The sequence below is a fragment of the Anabrus simplex genome, chromosome 1 (assembly GCF_040414725.1).
Source record: "Anabrus simplex isolate iqAnaSimp1 chromosome 1, ASM4041472v1, whole genome shotgun sequence".
NCBI lineage: Eukaryota > Metazoa > Arthropoda > Insecta > Orthoptera > Tettigoniidae > Anabrus > Anabrus simplex.
The window spans coordinates 508,661,331-508,684,630 of NC_090265.1; the positions used below are offsets into that span (position 1 = coordinate 508,661,331).

Consider the following 23,300-nt stretch of genomic DNA (forward strand, 5'->3'; position numbering starts at 1 on the left):
TAGCCCTTTCCTGTCTCACTGTCACCGCAAGGCCTATCTGTGTCGGTGGGACGTAAAACAAATTCTATTTTTTAATGACTACCACCAACACACTTAAACTTCAAAGAGAGTAAAGGGGACGAACATATACTCACCTTTCATGAAGGTCGGTAGCTGAGTGAGTAGCGTGTAGAAGCCCCAGTTCTCACAAAAGTGCGCCATCACAATTGACCAGACAGGTAGCGATGTAAGAAATTTTCCCCAAGGATGAATGATTTCCTAAACACAGAAAATAACTTTCTATATTGTTATTAATAATATAATAGCATTAGAAGAATTTCGAGGGCGATTCAATAATAATAATAATAATAATAATAATAATAATAATAATAATAATAATAATAATAATAATGGTCCACCAACCAGAGAAGAAATCAGGCAGATCATTCAATCACTTAAAAACAAAAAGCACCAGGTGAGGACTAATAGTTGCCGAGCTTTGGAAGTATGCAATTCATAAAGCAGTTGACAAGCTTACGGATATCATCCGGGAGATTTGGGAAACAGAGAAACTGCCAAGTGACTGGACATCGGCTCTGATTCACTCCCTGCACAAGAAAGGTGACAAAGCGGACGTACACAACTATCGTGGCATATAACTCCTCCTTTCTTGCGAAAGCATTTCAAACGAGACCTGAAGTTAAGCTGGATCAGCAACTGGGAGAATATCAAGGAAGGTTTAGGAAAGGGCTATCTTGTGTTGAACAAATCATGAATCTAAAATCAATTCTATTTTACATGAAACCGAGAAGTAAGAAATTCGTGGTGACCTTAGTTGACTTCAAGAAGGCTTACGACTCGTTGGAACGAAGTACCCTGATCCAGGTTCTAAAAGAATTGCGTTTAGATAATAAGACAAGAACCGTGTTGGACACGACCTCCAAAGTGAAATTCAGGGGAGAGATTTCTGAGTCCTTCGCAATACGGACAGGGGTAAGGCAGGGAGATGGGCTCTCACCTCTGCTATTCAACTGTGTTCTGGAGAAAATTATTCGCGAGTGGCGAAAAGAATTGTGTAAGAAAGGTCAGACTAGGTTGTGAGAACAAGGACCTGACAATCGACTGTTTAGCCTTCGAAGATGATCTTCCAGTTCTCTCTAATCCTCTTGACGCGGCCACACAAGAAATCAGTCAACTACAGATGCAAGGGAGCAAAGTCAAGTCTTCAGATTTCGTTTGAGAAAAAACAGTGCATAACGAACCTCGAGTCAGCACCCAGAGAACTTAAGGTGAACGAAGAAAAAGTAAAGTAGGCAGAGAAATTCAAATACCTGGGTGAGTGGATAGAAACCAACATTCGTGGAAAGGAAGCTTTCGTGTCAATGATCAACACAATGGAAATGGCTTACTATCTAACTAAAGACACCTACAATAAACGATCACTGTCCTTCAAAGACAAAATCAGGCTCTACTGTACCATTATTCGACCGGAGGCGCTATATGCATCAGAATGCCTTGCGATGAATAAGAAAGGCCTGGCAGAACAACTGGAAGCCAAAGAGAGGAAGATTTTAAGAAAGATCTTGGGCCCAGTCAAAGAGCAAGGAGAGTACAGAAGACGACATAACGATGAACTGTATTTACACGTGGAGAAGATAACTGACACTATACGCAAAAGGAGAATCGCTTTCCGTGGCCATTCGAATCTGTGCCTACTTTGCGGGAAAGAAACCAAAGGGATCTGGTTCATAGGGGTGGAAAAAGCAATACAAGAACTGGGGACCTCACATGAGGACATCTTGGAACGTGACTCTTTGAAGAAGAAACTTGGGGAAGTACAGGGTTTTCAGCGAAAACCCAAAATGAAAACCGGCAAGAAGTGGACCGAAGAACGGAGGCATGCTCACCGGAGAAGAATGCGAGAACACTGGGCAAATGTGAAACATAGTAGGAGAAAGCAGAAAGCATAGAAGACCGAAACGAGAAGAAGAAGAAGAAGAAGAAGAAGAAGAAGAAGAAGAAGAAGACGGAGACGCTGAGGTGGTGCTAGAATTTTGTCTCTCAGGAGTTCTTTACGTGCCAGTAAATCTACCAGCACGAGGTTGGCGTATTTGAGCACCTTTACATACAACCGGACTGAGTCAGAATGGAACCTGCCACGTTGGGCCCAGAAGGCCAGCGCTCTAGCGACCGAGCTACTCAGCCCTGCAACAGGACAGATTATTGCGCAAATATACGAAACTCCTACATAAACATATGAGATACAGCAAGTACAGTAAAATCTTGGTTATCCGTCAACCTTTTAATCGTCGGTCTTTGTTTAGCACCCCATTGTTAAAACCATGTTACTCTCTTCTCTCCCAGTCATCTGGCTGTATCTCTCAGAACTCACGAATATCAAAATACTCGAATTCCAAGAAGAGGATTAGTAAGAGTAGGTTTCTTTACCTGGTTCAGTCTTAAAACTCACGAGCCGGGCCAGTTCTTATTTGAATGGATAAATGCCTACCCTACCCGCATAACGACTGTAGATATTTGAAAATGTAATCAGCATTGTGCGGAAAGGTCCATTGTTAGCGCCAGCCGGAACTGCATGCCCTCTCTCATCAAGAGGTAGGCCTGTCGTGTAGCTACGCATAAAGTATACGTGACAGGAGGCTGAGAATCCCACAGACATCAGGTACACACTGCAACTGGTGGGCTATTTCAATTAAAACGCTATTGTCATTTGCAATTAGAATTTTTACTGGCACACTTTTATGACAAAACTATTCTGTTTCGCCCAACTTGCTTTCTCTCTGGTTATAAAACCTATAACCGTTGTACATTAAATTTAGTTTACCCTTTTGCGAAGTAATGAATTCCATGCTGTGCACAGCTCGATGACACCAAACAGAATAAACGAGTAAAGGTCAGTGTTATACTTGGAGATTTGGTCTGTGGTAGGGTAATAACACAGTCTAATATATACAGTCACGAAGCTCTGATGATATTTTTCATCCGAGGCGACTACAGCGCTGCAAGCGGCGAGGTAGAGGCAACTTGCTAGCAGACAGCAGGGAACGAATTACCACTACAGTCTAAAATGGTCATAACTTCTGAACCATTCATGCAAATAATGTCCTGACAAGGCTATTGTGATCCTTAAGAAATAGTGGAGGAGGTCAAACAATTTATTTCGATGAGGAGTTCGAGGATAATATCGAAATTATTTAATCCTAAGGAGTTATGTTTTCTTACCGCGGACTATAACATAAAATCGCTTCCTGAGGGCAACCGGTTCGAAATAGATATATACCATCGCGGACTTTTCTGTAGAGGTTTTTATGCTCTACAACTCGTACGCTTACACTTGGGGTCTATTGTTGACGGTTCAGGCAGCGTAAGCCAAGAAAGCAAGTGACCGACCATGGTAGAGCGTTGGCCTTATTAGCCCAACTTGACAGGTTCGATGTCGGTCTACTGTATTTGTATAAACTAAGACCGAACACACGGTGTTTGTACTCTACGCTACGGCAGCTGCCTCAGTCGAGCTTACGTCGCTTTAAGCGTGTATACAGTCTTATATGAAATCTTACCTTATAAAAGATGCTGGAAGTATTGTCCTTCCTGGGTTATACAGGCATTGTATCTGGTAACCACATTCTGGCTGACACGAGTGGGTTCTGTCACTGTGATGTTTCTGATTTCATTCGTAATGTTTTCTTTCCGTTCCTCCAATGTTTGAGGATTTGTTCGATATACATTTTCTTTCGGTTTAGCCCACAACTAAAAATCACTTACGGTTAGATCTGGACAACGAGGAGGAAATAGACCAGCACTGATCAGTCCGTCTACAAACACTTCCGAGATTGTAAAAAGGGAATCTTCTGCTGTATGAACAGGGGCTGAATCTTATTGAAACCACCCACGTGATTTTTCTTCTTCCGTTAATTGATGGAACCACTCCGCATTTACTGCCGTCTCGAAAAAAAATAGACCCAAATATTCGTCTTGCACTAACAGCACTCCAAACACCAATCTTCCTATCATAATGAGGGACATCATAAACACCATTAGGATTTTATGCACACCAATAGCGGAGAGTTATGACTGTCCATACGACCATGAAGATGAAACCAGAAGTTTTATGAAAATACGGTGTTGCAATGATAACTGCCTCATCATGTTAACAGCTGAAATTCAGACTGGTGACTGATGCTTGCCAGGTCGAACACGTGCAGGCTGCTTGCAAGGCCTCCCATACTGTAGGTTACGTATCGGAGAGTAAAAACGCCGCTTCGACGGTCTTAAGTTATATGAGAGACCCTGTATTCTTCCAAATAACGACATAACAAAGCATCTTTCTCGGCACGGAAGAAATAAACTTCAAGTGTCTGACGTTAGAACATGCAACTCGCTGTGAAGTTCCCCGTCGGTTCCTAATCTCTCCCGCTTAGATATTTTTACAATGGTCGATGAAAATGGATATCAGTCGATCAGACAGAATGGTCCATTACCCCGCAGTGGCAACAACGTAACGACATGTAATTGATGAGTGCGGCCGAGTGTGTTGTACACAAACACTATTCCTATTCAGTACAGCTCGCGTCGTTTTCTACGACGTTCTGAGGTGCTGATGTGCCCTTTGGATAGAAGAACGTTGGCCACATTTCCATCTGCCCTACATTTAACAACAGATCTTTGGTCGGAAGTTGCATAATATTAGGTTTCGCCTACAATTAGCCACAGTCGGTCGGTCCGTGGCCCAACAGCTCTGCCTTCCGACCATCCAGCGGAGTAGAGGAGGGGCTAGTCCCCACTGTCGACTATCCTGAGAATGGTTTTCCGTGGTTTTCCATTCCCCTTCACTAAGACAAATGCCGGGACAGTTCCTAGCATAGGCCGCCAACCCTCTCACCTTCACCGCAATACAAATCTCCTAGCCCGAAAGAAGGCGTTGCCGTCTAAGAGGCCCGCCTCCTCGCTTCAGGGGAGGAATGAAAACATTGTAATAGTAGTAACTGATCTTGTACGTTATATGTGCGCTCTTATGCTCCTGACAGGAATCTATGATATGCCTGATCTACTTTGCAACGAACAATTCTCATGTAAGAGTCCATATTACGAAGTCAGTCTGAGATACGCGTCCACTAAATGGAGGAAAAACTTGAAGCAACATTCGTGTGTAATGTATACGTCCAAATGAACACAACGTGGCATGATTCAATTCTTGCACATTCTTTGACGAGGCAGTCACGGAGTGTGCTTGTCTCTACTGTAACGCACGTCAACTCGCTTCCAACGAAACAATGCTGCTTGTTGTTTAGAGGGGCCTAACATCTAGGTCATCGGCCCTACGAAACAATAGGTAGTCGGCGCTGCTTCTGCTGAAGTCTTATGGATCATCCACTTTGCAACCGAAATTTATCCCAATACGACATTCATATATTTTTCTTACTGAAGATAGTCCTGAACAGTGCGCGTTTTACAGCCAATCGAGCAGTTTGTGATACTGTACAAAAGTGGTTCAAGCAGCAACCACCATCCTTCATTGTGGAGAGTTTAAAGATAGCCTATATGTTCAGCATCGGGCCAGGTGCCTGAACGGTGGAGGTGATCATCTGTTCACGCTCTTAAACTATATGTATTTTCACTAGAGTTTAATCCTGATGTAAACATGGTATGTCCACGCCTCCGCCAAAGAAAGAGTTGTGATTCGCTGAGCGGGTAGTACCGACCTACACCCCGTCAACGTCTCGTGTTCGGACGTACAGGGCTGCGCATCGCATACGACAACAGTGCGAAGATCTGAACTTTTGAATAAACGACTAAACCTGGATTTTGTTCACTTAGTTTATCGAACACATTCACAATGCATTGCCTATGGTCACTTCTGAGCGGTTTTCCTCTTCTGTGCTTCACTACACGCGATGGTCCTACCTCTTGCTCCATTTCTCTCACTATGAATACTCGCTGACTGCTGCTGCAAGACGCAACACCTTATCTGCACACTGTACATCTTGGGACTTTCCCCCACTACGAGAAGGCTTCCTGTATTACACCACGCCTTGTGCCTTCATTTCTGATTATTCAATCACTATTTTATTAAAACAAAACCATATATATACTGGTATATATGACAACCATATTTTAATTTGATTACGTACTCCTCCAAACTCTCTAAATGTAATAAACTAAAATAAAATTAAATTAATGCGACGTACTACTTTTCTTCGAACTCATATACAGTCTAGTGAGTGCGACGGTTGCTTCTCCAATCAACTACGTCCATGTCCATGTGCTCCGCCTATTTGTTTACATCAGGATTAAACTCTCGTGAAAAGTGGTATACCACCGGTACGTTGTCCTTTTGATGTTAACTAACACAAATAGCGTACGTTACTAGACAGATTTCAATTGAACACCATTACGTACATGCAGATGTTATAGTTTAGTGGTATGTATTACATACCTTGTTGGGTTTGGTTCCCAGAGCTTTCTGGATATAGGCGAGCTCTTCAGGGGAGATGTTTGGGTCTTCCTCAGGACTACCGGCGACAATCCACCACCAGGCTAGGAACCAAGCTACACCCAGCGCTCCTGTGCCACAAAGAACGAGATTACTTTTAACTATTTGTGTTCGTAACTCAGAACACTTCACAGCAAAGCTTATTCTAATAACTAGGTGTTGTGCCCGTCGTTTACAGGACAACCACAGCATGATTACATGTTTGTCAAACAATTAAACTGTACTGAAATTCTGACGCATGTAGGTCCCTGTCAGGAGCTTGTAACCATTTTCAGTTTCATCTTCTTTTTTCCACTATCGTTGCTCTTTACTTGAATTCTTCCTTCCAGTATAAAAACCAAGCATCCAATGAATACTAAACAAGCACAAACAGATGTACAAAATATTACGGTATGATCTGCATACAAGCTATCCATAGAGATAGCGATTCTTGGACAAACATGGGATGGGATGGGATGGGATGGGATGGGATGGGATGGGATGGGATGGGATGGGATGGGATGGGATGGGATGGGATGGGATGGGATGGGATGGGATGCAGATAGCGCACACACTCATCATGGTTGTTGTACACGTCGATGTCTCATTCAAATGTAATTTCTCTCTTATTTCATGGAGACACATACACATCGCATTTTCTCAATTTTGCATTTACCATCTATAATTATTATTATTATTATTATTAAAGTTACAAAGTTAAATATTGCGCTTCTAAGTTTAATGAGTCTCATCCTTAGGCAGATATTGTCTCTAATTTAATTTTTGTACAATATTAACAGTGATCTGTTTTGCAAAATAATCTCTTTTGTATCATAAAAAGTAGAAATCTGGTATAATATTGGTCTAGCCTTATACATGTTTTCAAGGCACCACTCTCTCACACATAGAAGTGAATTCAATAACGATACATTCACGCGTACAACAGCCGTGATGAGTGTGTGCGCTATCTGTATTATACTTCCAATTGACCTTAAATCCCAAGGCTGACGGAGATTATGACTTTTCTTCAAGTAGTTTGGTTACCCCTCCATGCATTTGTCACCTCATAATAGCGGGGATACAGAAAGATTTATTTGTTACACTTTCGGTGAATGCTTTAAATGACGTTATAAATAGGTCAGATAACTCATCTTGATATACCCGTCAGGGACATATTGTTTTGCCTGTCCTTTCCAATAGTCTTATGAACATTTAATACTGGTAATGTAGTTTATAGCACTCTTTCCATTCAATCTTCTCAGTGTTTCGACAATTCGACCGTACACGGACCTTAACATTTTCAAACGATCTTACCCGAGACAGTGCAACATACTGGTCGTGGCTGAATGCTGGTTCGGGTAAGCAGACCATCCGCTTTTTCAAGAGTTTGCCCCTGCGCTTTATTAATGGTCATACAGAAGGCTAGTCGACATTATACCTTCCTATTCGTGCGCACCTGTACGTAGACTGTTTTCTCTTATCAGCATGTAAGTTATTAGAAACATTCTGCCGTCTGCTGAGCATATTCGGAAGCTGGGAAAGGTCAGAGAGTCAAAGAGTATCTAGCAAAGAATAGTATTCTTCCATCATCAGAGGAAATGTGTACTGTCTGGCTTCACAGGCAGTAATCAAACATGGCTACATGCAATGGCATTACTAAGGATGAATGAAAATCACATACATCAGAATATTAATGAAAGTCTTAGTCGCTTAGCAACCTGCTAAGTACTATATTCTTCATACTTGCATTCTTCATACTTGCAACCTGCTAAGTACATAATGTTTTACGAGTTAGGGTAAGCCTTCGCCTGCAATTATTGGAATGATCATTTAATGATTTGATTTTATGATTGCTCAAAGTTGGCTGAACTTAGAGACCTATCAATGTCTCATGATTCACTGGCAGGTAATTCCGGAGAGAGCTAAACAGAAATTATGCAAATTGGTCCAATAGAACGGACGGACGGATTTGCCAAAACTGTTTTTAGTTAACACTTTTAATATATAATGATGATAATTATATTTCCATAGCGAAGAGGCTCACCCTGTATAGAAGCGCAATCGTGCACTATGATATTTCATTTTGCAAATGACATGTACAGCAGTGGCTTCCAGTTATGAGAGCTCCATCCAGGAAGCGAGATGATAAGGAAGATTATAAAGTGTGTTTAACGACCTGTTAATTCTCATACATTTAAACGAATACATTAATAAGGAATTCATATCGTGGAAATTGATTTTAGGACCCGCCAGTAAATCTCTTGACACAGATATTTTACACTTAAACACTCTGAAATTCAAATCGGCTGAGCCGGATTTCGAACCCGCAACCATATTCAACGAAGATAAGCGCCTTACCTCGCTAGCAGCCAGTCAGAAGTGCACTCACCAAAGACATAGAAGATGGACGGCCAGCCGACATTCTTGGCCAATATTCCACACACTGGCATGGCCACAACCGTGCCTACGTAGCTCCCGGAGAAGGCCAAGGTTGCAAGCCTGCTGCGCTCCAATGGAGGAGCCCAACGGGCCCATACCGCATGGATACATGGATACGACACACCCTGAGAAGAGAACAAGAGTACATCGTAAGTGACATCATGAGCAATTTGAGAAGTACAACGTGGCGAAAAGACAAATCAGTGTGTGAGTTTTTCTTGTGACATAAAGATCAGTTCTGAATATTAAGATTGTTATAGCCAATTAACAGTAACCATCCATACAGACCAGAGCTTCTCAAACGCCTAAAATCTCACGCGTGCTAACCGAGGCTCAGGGTTTGTGTGCACCGTGCATCGGTCCGACTCGGTTCAGTGGCGGTGGTGATAATTGTTTTAAGAGGAAGTACAACTTGGCAACCATCCTCTATATAACACTAATCAGAGGGGAAAATGGAAGGGAACCGACACTTCGAAAAAGAAGGACAAGGGCCACGAAGGGCGTGAAAATGAAAGACTCCCTAGCCCTCGCAAACCTAATAGCTTCGGGGTCGGAAAAGAACAAGAGTTGACCAAGGGAGGTCGGATAGGATAGGTGAAAGTGAGGAGTCTGGCACAAGTAAGTGGAAGCAAGGCCAGGACTCAGCTGAGGGCCCCGTGGTCGCCAACCCACGCTCCAAAGTTCAGAGCCCCTGGGGCCCCTTTTAGTCGCCTCTTACGACAGGCAGGGAATACCGTGGGTGTTATTCTACCGCCCTTCCCACAGGGGGGCGACTCGGCTCAGTTCGGACTAGCATTTTGTCTCGGGCCCACTCGGCTAAGGTCGGCTCAACTCAGCTCGGATTTGGAGCGCTGCTGAGCAAGTGAGGAAGAGCGAGACAGGCGTACGGAATGAGGGAGACAACGCTATTGCTCAAAATCAAGGAGTGGGGATCGGTACTCTGGTCAGCCTAGTGAAGTCGTCTTTCGCACGTTGCGCCGCTCAATGCACCGGTGCATGCACCCTGAGAGGCCCTGATACAGATCATGATGGTCCTTGGTCGTGGAGAGGTAAAGGCTTCCGTTATCTATTACCTCTTTACTAACAGGATGGCGGCAAGCAGCCCTGTAGTGATTACGAGTTCTCCGAGTTTGTATTGTGTTTTTAATGATAAAAGGTGTAATCACTTCTGTGAAAATGGTACCGAAGCACTCCTTGACAAACCGAGAATTGTGCACGAATTTAGAAATTAAAGAACGCTTGTTAGTGGCATCTAAATGTGAAATTAATTCTTGGACGGGGTGTGGAATTGAGGGTCTACGGCCTACCGCAGCAACGGGTAGGAGACGTCTGGTGGGATCAACGTTGCCAAACTACCCGCATCATTACTCCACCTTGTGATACTTTCCGTTACTCTTAGTGGAGAGTAGAATTGAACCCAGGACCAAACTCAGGAGTCTCATTCAACCGCCTGTGTAACGTGTGTAATTCTAAAGGTCGTGTGAATCAGTTATTTGTGACGTGTACATCTTGTCACTCGCCAATTCACAGAACATGTCCAAAAATTAATACATCGTTACTGAAGAAAATTAATTCAGGAACACAGACATGGTCATGTTGAAAATGGAGTTTTCCTCATTTCTCAGAATCTTTTTTAACACATCAAGCACTGTAAATAGTGAATTCAGCAATTCAGAACAGTGGACTGCCGGACAGTTACGATGTTCTCGTTTAATGCTCGTAGCCTAAAATGTGCGAAGCGAAAACAGGCAATCCAGGCCACTTTTGCCTCTTTAGACCCATCAGTTGTGTGCGTTAGTGAATCCTGGCTAAATTGGTCAATATATGACACAGAAGTGATACCTCACTCATACACAGTATTTAGGAAAGATCGGATCATGGACCTCAGGTGGAGGGACACTTATTGCAATGAAACCCGAATTCAATCCTGTGCGCCTCAAGCATCTGGAAACAAAGGCAGAAGTTGTATGGGTGGAATTCGCGTGCGCTGGAAGCAGTTTCTTTTGGGTTCCGTGTACCGATCTCCGAAGTTCCCCAGTGACATCAATGAGGAATTACTACTGTCTCTAAGCCGTGCACAAAATATCCAACTCCGATATAAAGGTATATACATAACTGGAGATTTTAACTTGGATGTTGACTGGCAGCACAATCGTCCTCACCTCCCGCCTATTCCCATCAATCCATTAGCAGAAACTTTCCTTACAGCATTCTACGACCTGTTCCTTGACCAATTAATTACTGAACCAACCCGTATAACGAAAACCTCTGGCTCCACGCTAGATTTATTCCTTATTAACCTACCATCCTCAATATTGAAGACACAAGTCATCCCCGGCTTTTCCGACCACCTAGCAGTTACAGCCACCCTAAAGTACAAGAAACCATCAGTAAAAAAGTGTAATAGAGAAGTCTATAACTACAAGAAAGCTGACTGGTAATTACTATCATACCTTCTCAGAATACATCTACCCACCCCATTATCTTTAAACACTGTGAACATCAATTCGGTGTGGTCTAGATGGCAAGAAAGTTTCTTTCACTGTGTTGACAAAGCGGTGCCTAAAGTGAAAATCGGTACGAAGAAAAACTCTCCGTGGATCACAAAAGAAATCATCAAAGTGATACGCAAAAGGAACGCTCTTTATAAGAAACGGAAACAAGATAAAAGCGATCTTATGTGGGACAAATATAAGTGCGAGGAACACAACCAAGCAACTCATCCGCGAAGAATATAAAAAAAATACATAAACAAGATAAATGGAAACAGCAAAGACATGTGTAAATTCCTGAATAGAACACATGGCAACTCAGCACCAAGTGCATTCTACTCTAACGGAACAACTGTTACCTCCCCCGAGGCCATTGCCACAGCGTTCAGGGAGAAATTTTAAGGGGACTTTAATAAGCTAGGGCAAAACAACAAATATGTACCCGATCACAACTCAGGCATCACCCCTCTCCCTCTCCAAACTTGACTTCACGGAGTACGAGGTAATTAACAGCCTCTGAAAGACTCGACCACATGCCGCTTCCGGGCCGGACAACATACTTGCAATTATTTTACTGCAGTTGCTGAAGCATTAGCCCCCACCTTGTGCGCCCTGTTCAACTTATCAATTAACAGTGGCTGTGTACACAGTGAATGGAAGTGTGCAAACGTAGTACCAATTTTCGAAAGTGGAGGAAGAGATTTAATAATTATAGGCCGGTGGTAATAACATCACTCATTTGTAAGAGTATGGAGCGATTAGTAGCAAGGAACGTGTTTGAATTCTTACGGGATGGAGACCTGATCGGCTATACTCAGCATGGATTCCTCCCGGGAGTTCTTGTGCAATCTTCTTAACGAAAGTCGTTGATGACTGGGAGTGTTACTTGGATCAACCAGATGTGATTCAGGTAGACTGCCTGTCACTTGATTGGAGCAAAGGCTTCTACCAAGTGCCGCATGAACGACTTCTGTTAAAGCTACAACAGCTCGGTATACAGGGCAGATTATTGATGGGGGTGAGGTCGTCCTGGAAGGTTGAACATAGTATGTGGTATACGGAGGGGCCCGGTCACAACCTATCAAAGTGACATCAGGAGTACTTCAAGGTTCTGTGATCGGTCCCCTGCTATACGTCGTGTTTTGTGCTCGATCTTCCCAGATGTTAACCGCACACATAGCACAATATGCAGATGACACTGTTCTGTATATAAGTGTAAATAACATAGAAGACAGTCGAAAACTACAATAATTTTATTTTATTTTTTGCTAGGGGCTTTACGTCGCACCGACACAGATAGGTCTTATGGCGACGATGGGATGGGAAAGGCCTAGGAGTTGGAAGGAAGCGGCCGTGGCCTTAATTAAGGTACAGCCCCAGCATTTTCCTGGTGTGAAAATGGGAAACCACGGAAAACCATCTTCAGGGCTGCCGATAGTGGGATTCGAACCTACTATCTCCCGGATGCAAGCTCACAGCCGCGCGCCTCTACGCGCACGGCCAACTCGCCCGGTGAAAACTACAATAAGACCTACAAAATTTATCTGCATGTTGTTCCGTGAATGGGCTAAGAATAAATGGAAATACTGTAAATGTAAATATATTAGGATAAGCAGATCAAGAAACTGCATAGAGAACACATATTAACTAAATAATAATGTAATACCGCAGTGTGCAAATATCAAACTTTTAGGATTAATTATTTCTAAGGATTTGAAATGGAACCTGCAGACGGGAAGGCAAGGCGAAAAGTGATAAAAGTCATTGGATTTCTTAGCAGGAACCTAAAAGGCTTCAAATCAGGAGCCCTGCGAACAGCCTACCTCAGTATGGTAAGACCCATACTAACCTATGGTTTTTCTGCCTGTAGTCCCACCACAGTCTCAAATCTAAATATATAGAAAATACAGAATCGGGCGGAAAGGCTAATAACTTACCGCTCCCAGCTTCATTCGGCTAACTTCCCCATAACAGAAACCATTGTCAAAAGAACCGAATTGATCTTCCTCCGAAAATCCCTCGCCGGTTCCATTAACCTTGACCCGTTTCGCCGGCTTTCCCTATCCTTTCGCTCTGTCCGCAGAGGCGCTCCATTTGCCCGCACCACCTCCTACCGATTCGGCTACTACGGCCGCTCCGCCCGTCTCGGGAGGAGTGACCTACCACCTTGCCTCTAAAGCAGTTTACAAACCATGTAAAAAGATGTAAATCTCTGTGTGTGCATGGACGGGAGTGAAAGGGAGAGAAAATGTCGAGCGAATGAATTACTGTACGAGTGTACATATGTGGATAATGTAATTATTGTATATATTAGCTTAGTGGGTCTGTGAAGCAACTAATGTACATGGGGCTTGCCCTTTTTTGCTAGACCATCCATATAAGCTGTATGATTTGTGGTAAATAAGTAATAATAATAATAATAATAATAATAATAATAATAATAATAATAATAATAATATTAATAATAAAGTGGATGCCTGAATGAAACAACCCCAAGGGTTCCGTACCCGAGTTTAGTTATTTATCATTTACTTGTGCCAGAGCCCTCGTTTTCGTCTTTCTTACATGACCTCCGCTGGTCAACTCTTGCTCTCTTCCTACGCCAACGATATTAGGTTCGCGAGGCGTAGGGTGTCTTTACAATACTCTGCCAATTTACTCACAAAAGTAAGATATTTCTGAATTGTTTTAACATTCTTCTGCAATTTATAGGGTAATATGGAGGCAAACGGACATCGCAAGACAATTTTGACAATAAGGACGTATACAACTGAATTAAATATTATAAATTTATTGACTAAATCAACCCTTACAAAGGTAAAGAGGTAATAAATCAACCTTACAATCTGGGAAACAAAATGAAATATTCACTCGCTTTATTAAGTCTCGTGATGTCTCGGAATTAATTAATATATCAAACCTTGCAACGATGTCCATCTGCCCCATAGCATAGGGCCATACGAACACTTCGTGGGAGCAATTGGACATCACTTTTTTTTTCACTCACTGTATTCTTCAAACACACTTGACAAACAAAATTTGGATCTTCACCATCTTCGACACATTTAACATGAAACCACAAATAGAACTTTAAGCATTCCACCCAGTTTTCACCTCTTTTGTATAATTTCTTGCAAACATGACAGGAATCATCTTTGTTGCTCTTTTTGCTCCGTGACTTCTTCTGTTGATACTTCATTTTCCGCTTCAGCTTGTTGATATAGTCTCATGATGTCTAAATTTGCGAATCCTGTGTTTTCCTTCTTTATACTCCAGATGTATACGTTGACGATACGGGACTTGGCTCGGCAAAAGTAGTTGATGTTGAAGGTTCTGGCGTCTCAGTTGACGTGGATGGAACTTGTGGTGTTGTGTTTATTTCTGCTACGTCCACATGGACTCTGCCTGGCAGGAAGACACGTTCAGACAGGCGATTGGGATTGAATGGATAAATTTCCCTGCACGTGCAAAACATACAGCCTCGGCAACGCGCTAACTCAAATTTTTGTGACGAGAAAGAAATAATAATAATGCGGAATTTTTGTCAGTTCTTCCACATACAGGGTTCTCCATGCCTCATTTATTTTTGGATTAGCATAATTTTCTTGATAGTGACTCTTTCTGTCGTAATTTATTTCTTCGGTACGTTCATATATTTTCTTTTGGGTTCATATACAAAGAATACTTCGACCAGTCCAAGACAGTCATTTCCTGATAGTACAGAATGGCTGTTATAGATTATACATTATGACATGCTGGTGAATCGTGCATGAAGTTTTGATATTTGGCTTTACGTCGTACCGACACAGATAGGTTTTATGGCGACGATGGAACAGGGAAGGGCTAGGAGTAGGAAGGAAGCGGCCGTGGCCTTAATTAAGGTACAGCCCCAGCATTTGCCTGGTGTAAAAATGGGAAACCACGGAAAACCATCTTCAGGGCTGCCGACAGTGGGATTCTAACCTACTATCTCCCGAATACTGGATACTGGCCGCACTTAAGCGACTGCAGCTATCGAGCTCGGTAAGAAAAGTCTTGATTTGGGAACAGTTATATTACTTGAGGTTGAAATTAGTTCCTTAAAACAAACTTGTCTTGATGTTTCCACTTCGTGGCTTGAACATCGTACACATTTCTTCCAAAAATGACAGTATCTAATAGTGAGCCTATATTAATTCGGTAGACCACCGTCATTACCACGCCTTTTGTAATCATTCCCTCTCTTTTGCCGATACCTTCCTTCTTCGAGGAGTCAGACCTTTTCCATTTTCTTCTTCGATGACAGCTAAGAGAGTATGGTTGCCAAGTTGTACTTCGTCGTAAAAACGAAAATCATCACCGCCATAAAGCTGTTGTTTCCTGCAGTTCTCAAAAATGGAAGCCACTGTTGTACATGTAATGGATCTCGACATTTGCAAAACGATATATTGCAGTGCACGATCGTGTTTCTGTACACGGTGAGCCTCTCCGCTATGGATAAGAGCAAAGTGGTGCCTCGCAAGGTGATAAGAAAGATAACAAAGCCAAGTTATAGAGCCCACTTCACTACCGCTTTAGTACTACAACTGTAAACTGCTAAGACAGCAATTACGCATCCAGGCTTGCATCTGATGATATTTGAGCAATAATTAACGTTCGCTTTACGTCCCACTAATTACTTTTACGGTTTTAGGGGACGCCGAGGTGTCAGAATTTAGTCCCATAGGAGTTCTTGTACGTGCCAGTAAATCTACCGACACGAGGCTGACGTATTTGAGCACCTTCAAATACCACCGGACTCAGCCAGGATCGAACCTGCCAAGTTGGGTCAGATGGCCAGCGTCTCAACCAGGCATTAGAGCAACTGTCAGCATTCATAACATATCATAAGTGGAGGCATGAATAGTGCGTACGAGACCTCTGCACCTCGTGTAACGGGGTCTACAGTGGGCCGGCTGAGAAACAATTACACAGTAGTTGCTCGAAGAGACATCCGTCGGCACGATATAAGCAACACAACACGGTGGCCTTTCTCAAACTTTGATAAACAGTAATTAATAAACAGTGGTAATGTATTGGACCATACTTCTTGATTTAATATCTCATTACCATCGCCCTAGTCACATCCATGCGTTTTGCCATAGAGGAGGGACTTAAGGCCACCACGCACAGGAATCTAAGCTAAGCTACGCTATGCAACGCAACCAAAGGGGAGAAAAAGAACACTCCAATAAAGTTATATAGAATGGCACACACAAACGGCTATGCTAAACTACGCTATGCCAAGCTTAATTTTACAGATCCCCAAGGAGGCTCTTTTTCATAGCTTCGCGCATGCGCGCAATCAATTTTTTTACATGGCATCTAGCAAGTAGTCGTTTCATGTGTCTGGCTTTCTTGATTTATCTCAGTACAGTAGCTATTATATTGCGTAATTGTTTCTGTGTTTGTTAATTATCATGGAAGGCAGACGAAAGGAAGAAAGACTGATCTCATTAACGAGATATAACCATGAAAGGCAACTGTTGGCAAGAAATAAATGAAACTCTGGAAATTGATTGTACGTATCACTATTTCTTTTCCATACTTTTTTACCCTACATTCTATAATTTGGGTACTTCACACTTGTGTTTTCTTAATATCTTCCTCAGTAATAGAGAGGAGTTCATGGAACTGTTCCTGATTTACAACACGAAAGTAATTTTTAATTCTTCATGTCCATGGAATACATGAATCAAAAGATGGAATTCACCATGAACTATTCTACTTCCAGTTTCACGTATACAGAATTTACTGATATTTCTACTTCTTTCTCTTTCATCATCTTCCAGGACATTGGCCATTAAAAATCCTCCTCTTCAATTAATCCGCAAGTGGCTGTGCGGTTAGGGTCGCGCAGCTGTGAGCTTGCATTTTGGAGATAGTGGGTTCGAATCCCACTGTTGGCAGCCCTGAAGATGGTTTTCCATGGTTACCTATTTTCACACCAAGCAAATGATGGGTATGTACCTTAATTAAGGCCACGACCACTTCCTTCACACTCCTAGCTTTTTCCTATCTAATCGTCGCCATAAGACCTATGTTTGTCGGTGCAATGTAAATCAAAGAAAAGAATCCGCCATCATTAAACGGCTGCCTAGAATTGTTTAGCTTAGCTTTTTATTCGTGACATAACGCAACATAGCTCAGCATTGCTCAGCATAGCTTAGCTTATCTTAGCTTTCTGTGTGTGGTGGCCTTTACTCTGGATAACAACACAGGAACATTGTAGCGTTTCCCTGTTACAGATTGTAAGAAATTTCATCTTAAAAATGTGTGTAAATTTTTTCAAGTTACAGCGGCCAATCAGTAATAATGATAGTTATTTTTCGTCCCACTAACTACGTTTTTACGGTTTTCGGAAACGAAGGTGCCGGAATTTTGTCCCGCAGGAGTTCTTTTCCGTCCCGTAAGTCTATCAACACGAGGGTGACGTATTTGAGCACCTCCAAATACCACCGGATTGATCCAGAATCGAACCTGCCAGGTTGGGGTCAGAAGGCCAGCGCCTGAACTGTCTGAAGCACTTCAACCCGGCGGCGGCCAATCAGATTAGTATAGGCCTACTCACTGTTGGGTGTTGTATCTTTGAAAGACCTGTGTTTGATGTTGAAGCCAGGAAATGGAGGGATCAAACCAAGTTTGTTTTAAGGAACAAACTTCAACTTCAAACACTGTAATTACTCCCAAACGAAGAATTTTCTTACATGCACGATTCATCAGCATGCCACAAGGCACAATCTCTAACAGCCACCGTATACAATCAGGGCATTATTTTCTTGGACTTGCCCAAGTATTGTCCGGATATGAACTCAAAAGAAAATATCTGGGAGGCAGAAAAGAAATACATTACGACACAAGGAGTAATTACCCACACGAATATGCTAATAGAAAGAATAAATGAGGCCAGGAGGAAACCCATATATGGGATAAATTATAAGTATGCCGCGTTATTGAGACTAAGGGTGACTTCACGACGTATTAACAGTCTAATCAGTGTAAAGACAATTGGATAATGTTTTGCATCACTTGACCAAGCACCAAGGTTCATTTTTTATTATATATTTTATTGTTCGGACATTTTCTTCAACGTGGTTTCAGCGGAAATTATGTTTTACCATATACTAACCCCCCAGTCATCAAATTAAAGTTTAACATCAAGTAACTAACCGCCATCTGAGTCTCAATTACGCAATTTCATGTTGTATGCAGTTATTATGTACTACAGTTTATATGAGCCAGCTTACACTGCAGTTCTAATGTTTCGTAAATTTGCAGGCATTTGTGGAAGAAGTCTGTCGAATATGATCGATATAACACACGATGTGGTATCTGACGTAAAGCAGCACGATTTCTTCTGGGTGATTTCCTACAAAAGAGTAGTGTGAGGAAAATGTTGCAAACTTTAGGCTGGGAACACTTGGATGTAAGGAGACGAGCTGCTCGACTAAGTGGAATGTTTCGAGCTGCCAGTGGTGAGATGGCTTGGAATGACATTAGTAGACGAATAACTTTAAGTGGGTTTTTTTAAGACTAGGAAATATCATAATATGAAGATAAAATTGCAATTTAAAAGGACGAATTGAAGCACATATTCGTTTATAGGAAGAGCAATTGGACTGGAATAATTCATCATGGGTGATGTTTGATAAGTTTCCAACTTCTTTGAAATCATTTAAGAACAGACTATGTAAAGAACTGTTAGGGTGATAACTCTATACTTAAATAAGCAATAAAATTATACACTTCACTGAATTTTAATAAGTCAGATCGAACCACTAAATGAGAGTTTTGTTGATAAGTCAAGTGATGCATAACAAAAAACTAATGCAACCACTATAAAGCATCAAATATCCAAGCGACAACAATCAAATGCATGTTCTTATCTTCATTTTGGTATATAATACTTCACATTTCATAGTAAAGGTGGCTTAATACAAAGGATTTTGCGTGTATGTAAATATTTCGTAATCTATTTTTGGCGCCTGGTCAAGTGGCCATAACAGCATCCAATTGGCAATTATCGAACTGTTTATTCGAGGGAATTCATTATTAAAGATATAAAATAACGAGCGTTCGAAAAATTGCTGCGCGCTTAGACTACGGAAGTAAAAGAGGTTGTAAGTTCAAATCAAATAAAGATGGTGATGGTTCTTACCGCAAGATATACAGGGTGAATCAAACTTCAACGGCACAACTTCAGGAATGGATTCCTGAGACACACACACAAACAGGGAGTGGTGGCGTTCGACCTTTAGTAATGTTAGTGCAACAATCCGACACTGCCAACACTGTTGCACAGATATACTGAATACATCTATAACGCCAGGTGAAACACTCAGTTCATATATCAGATGAAGTGTCCAAAGTGATATCCTGCCTGGATACAGGCCTCCGTTCGTCTTCGTATTGAGCGCCGATCACAATCAAAAATGACTTGTACAGTGCATACTGCCTGACAGGCTACCACAATGCTCGCACGGAAAGGAGAGTTGGTTCATTATCAAGACCAGTCGAATACACGACGTACCCATAGTAAACTCGTGTATTTGTCCCGAGGTGATGCAGCCCTTTTCAGGCACATCCCAATAAAGGTGAGCTGCATGTACCATTTTAACCACATACCTGACCTCCTGTCATTCTTAAATCTCTGGCAGTAGTGGTAAGCGGACTCGGGCCTCCGAGGACGGCAGCTAATAGCGCTAACCGTTACGTTACCGAGGCGGACGCAAAGGTAACAGTCCAAGTGGTTAAAGTCAGGAGAACGTGGTGGCCAACAAAGGTTGGATAACTCTGCAATTATGTATTTTCAGACCCATGTTGTCACATTCTTTTTCCTCCCATCCCCCAGCTCCCCCTCTATGAGAAATCAATTCCTACAGTTTTGCCCTTGAGTGTCTGATACACTCTGTATTGGTAGGAATGGTTTTTCGTTGTTGTGTAACATTTTCTCTATTCATTTTTTCCATTGTCACGTGACATTTCAGTTCAGTATTTGGTTGGTTAACAGCTATCGAAAAAGTTATATTGGTGTGGTGTTTAGTTGTTCAAATTGCTTTTTAATTTAACGTGTTTTCCTCGCTGAACACATCTCGTGACAAGGCGATAAATACACAGATTTAGTTTAGGAGATATTTGCTGAAAAATAATCAGAGAAAACTGTACCTCATCGCAATGTATTTCGCCAAGTTATTGAGACATTTCGAAAGACGGGCTCAGTGTTGGATGGCGAAAGAAGTGGAAGTTGTTGAACAATTGTTTAATGAATGCTGCTGAGCCCATCAAAATAATCGCGCGGGTTGGCACAAGAGAAAGATATCAGGCTTAGAATAACTCATAAAGGGGTTCGAAACATTTAAAACATCTCGCTACTAAGTGACAGCGATGCGAGAATTGAAAGATGTGGATCGTGAAAAGCAAATATGTTACTGTGAACAGTTTGCATATTTGACTGAAAGAAATATTGTTTATATTCTTGGTGTCACCATGGTTCCACCTCTCTGATTATGTTAACACACGTTTAGTGACAAACTGCAATAATTGCTTATACAAGGAACATATCACAAGTAGATCTGCAGAAAGTGATTTCCAATAAAATAAAGCAGGTTCAAGATCTAATATCCGCTCGTGGACGTTATTTCCAGTGCATAGTGACTTTCCGCACACCCTGTATTAACAAGATAAGAGAAATGTACAAGTTTTTTCGGCCAGTATAGCCTATATAAGTTGCAAAATAAATTAAAAAACAGACTAGTCGCATGTACATTATACTGTAAGTACAATCATTTGGCATACGCTTTAAATTACCATCAGGAAATAAGAAAACGTGTTATCCTGAACCAGCCAATTAAATGGTCTGAACACGAGATATCCTTCGCAGACAATTGAACTTGGGCGCCATTGCTGTTCGGCTACTGTAAACGATTTGTTAGAAATGTTGACGAATGTTGTAAATGAAAACCTTTGATTAGGAGCAGAATGGAAACAATGTAATGTAGCACGTTTCGTACAAGTCACGGTCGATACAAAAAATCTGATAAGGTATTTCTTTTTCACAGTACAGGAAGCAATGGTAGTAGCCATGCAGATTTTAACTAATATCAATGGGGACTACTCGCTTTTACGTTAGCCATACAAATAAAATATTATAATTATTATATGGAGACATCACTTTTAGAGATCATCCGTAGCTCAGGCGGCAGCGCGCCGGTCTCTCACCGCCGGGTTCCGTGGTTCAAATCCCGGATCTCTCCATTGAGATTTGTGCTGGGCAAAGCGGAGGCCGGACAGGTTTTTCTCCGGGTACTCCGGTTTTCCCTGTCATCTTTCATTCCAGCAACTCTCTCCATTATCACTTCATTTCATCTCTCAGTCATTAATCATTGCCCCAGAGGAGTGCGACTGGCTTCGGCAGCCGCTACAGTTCCTATCCTCACCGCTAGATGGGGACTTCATTCATTTCATTCCTGACCCGGTCGAATGACTGGAAACAGGCTGTGGATTTTGCCTGGTGTGAAGCTGCGAAAGCATGGAAAATCATCTTCAGGACTGCCGACAGTAGAGGTTCAAACCCACTATCTCCCGAATGCAAGCTAACAGCTGCGCGCCCCTAACCACACGGCCAACTCGCTCGGTCATATTTTGGTTGCCTCCATTTCTTTCCCCGGAAGCCGCATACTTGAAAGGAATGGACCTCTTCTATTTTTTCCTCTGATTAGTGTTAAGTGAGAATGGTTGTATAGTTGTCGTTTCCCTTACAGCAAAAATAACAACCACCAACACCACCATGGATTCACTCTCCCCTTTGTGGCATTTACTGACGCCCCCCCCCCAATGCCCCCACCCCATCATACCCCACTCCTACCGCCACTTCTTTTTTTTCTATTGTTTCGTATACTCCCATAATTCAAAGGGTCACTGTTTCATAGTTTCATCCAATTAGTGTTGCGGTGTTGTACTTCCCCTTAAAATAATAAACAATAATCACCACCACGACGACCAACAGTGCTGCAGGTTATGTATTCCTCTTTTCAATACTAGACTAGCAGTTTCTCGCTGGCTCCGCCCGCAATGTACAAAGTATGGTGTGGTTCGTTACTATCCTCACGGATGTATTTGCGAAGTCTCGAGTTAATGAAATAAAGCACATGATCTGCTGTGGTAATAGAATGTAATATTATGTCGACAAAACACTTGAAAATACATCACACAAAGAAATTGAATTAAACGTTCCTTGGAACAACACTACGCGCCGAACTGTTAAAAAGTCCTTCGAAGATCTTCGTCATGGAGACAAATATACTCATAACTTTTCTCAGAATCAACCAATTTGAATTTTTAAGAGCTGAAATGAAAGAGCTTGATTCACTGAGTGTTCTTAGGCCAAAACAAACTCCGTACCTCAATTCGAACCAAAATGATTACTTCAGAGAGACAAAAAATGAAAAAAATGAAATAATTCGAGGAAGGCGGAAGTTGAGTGATTTATAGTACCTGATGACAAATCTGTGCATGAATACCTTTCAGTAAAACAATGAAGGAAATCGACCGGATAGAATGACCGGACTGACTGACTTTAGTTTTCATAAATTCTTTTAATATATATATTTATACACGAAAATTTGCCGCAGTTTTCGTTCTGCAGTTCACCCTCCTCTCCTTTACATGGGTGATCTACGTTATTTATGCAAGAGCACATTTCTCGTGCCAACGTAACTTTCCCATTGCTCGCTTATTTAAATAAGCGTTGCAAATGCCACATAGTCGAGACTCTTTGTTTCCTTTCCAGCCCAAGTTCCTCTGTTATTCTTGCTACACTACTTCATGGACTGAAACTTGAATCCTTATCTGTTCCATTTCTAGTTCATGGCTATATTAATCCA

The 23,300-nt window shown here is 41.9% G+C and overlaps 1 protein-coding gene across 2 annotated transcripts in view; it reads right to left on the reverse strand.

Moving 5' to 3' along the window:
- LOC136868467 (sialin) overlaps positions 1-23,300 on the reverse strand; it is a 184,891-nt gene that overhangs the window by 23,597 nt on the left and 137,994 nt on the right. For both annotated transcript variants that reach the window (XM_067144777.2, XM_067144776.2), the window contains exons 5-7: positions 8,859-9,033; positions 6,434-6,561; positions 135-258 (exon numbers count right to left, since the gene is read on the reverse strand). In XM_067144777.2, the coding sequence (XP_067000878.2) occupies positions 135-258; positions 6,434-6,561; positions 8,859-9,033 (427 nt within the window). The remainder of the gene's footprint in view (positions 1-134; positions 259-6,433; positions 6,562-8,858; positions 9,034-23,300) is intronic.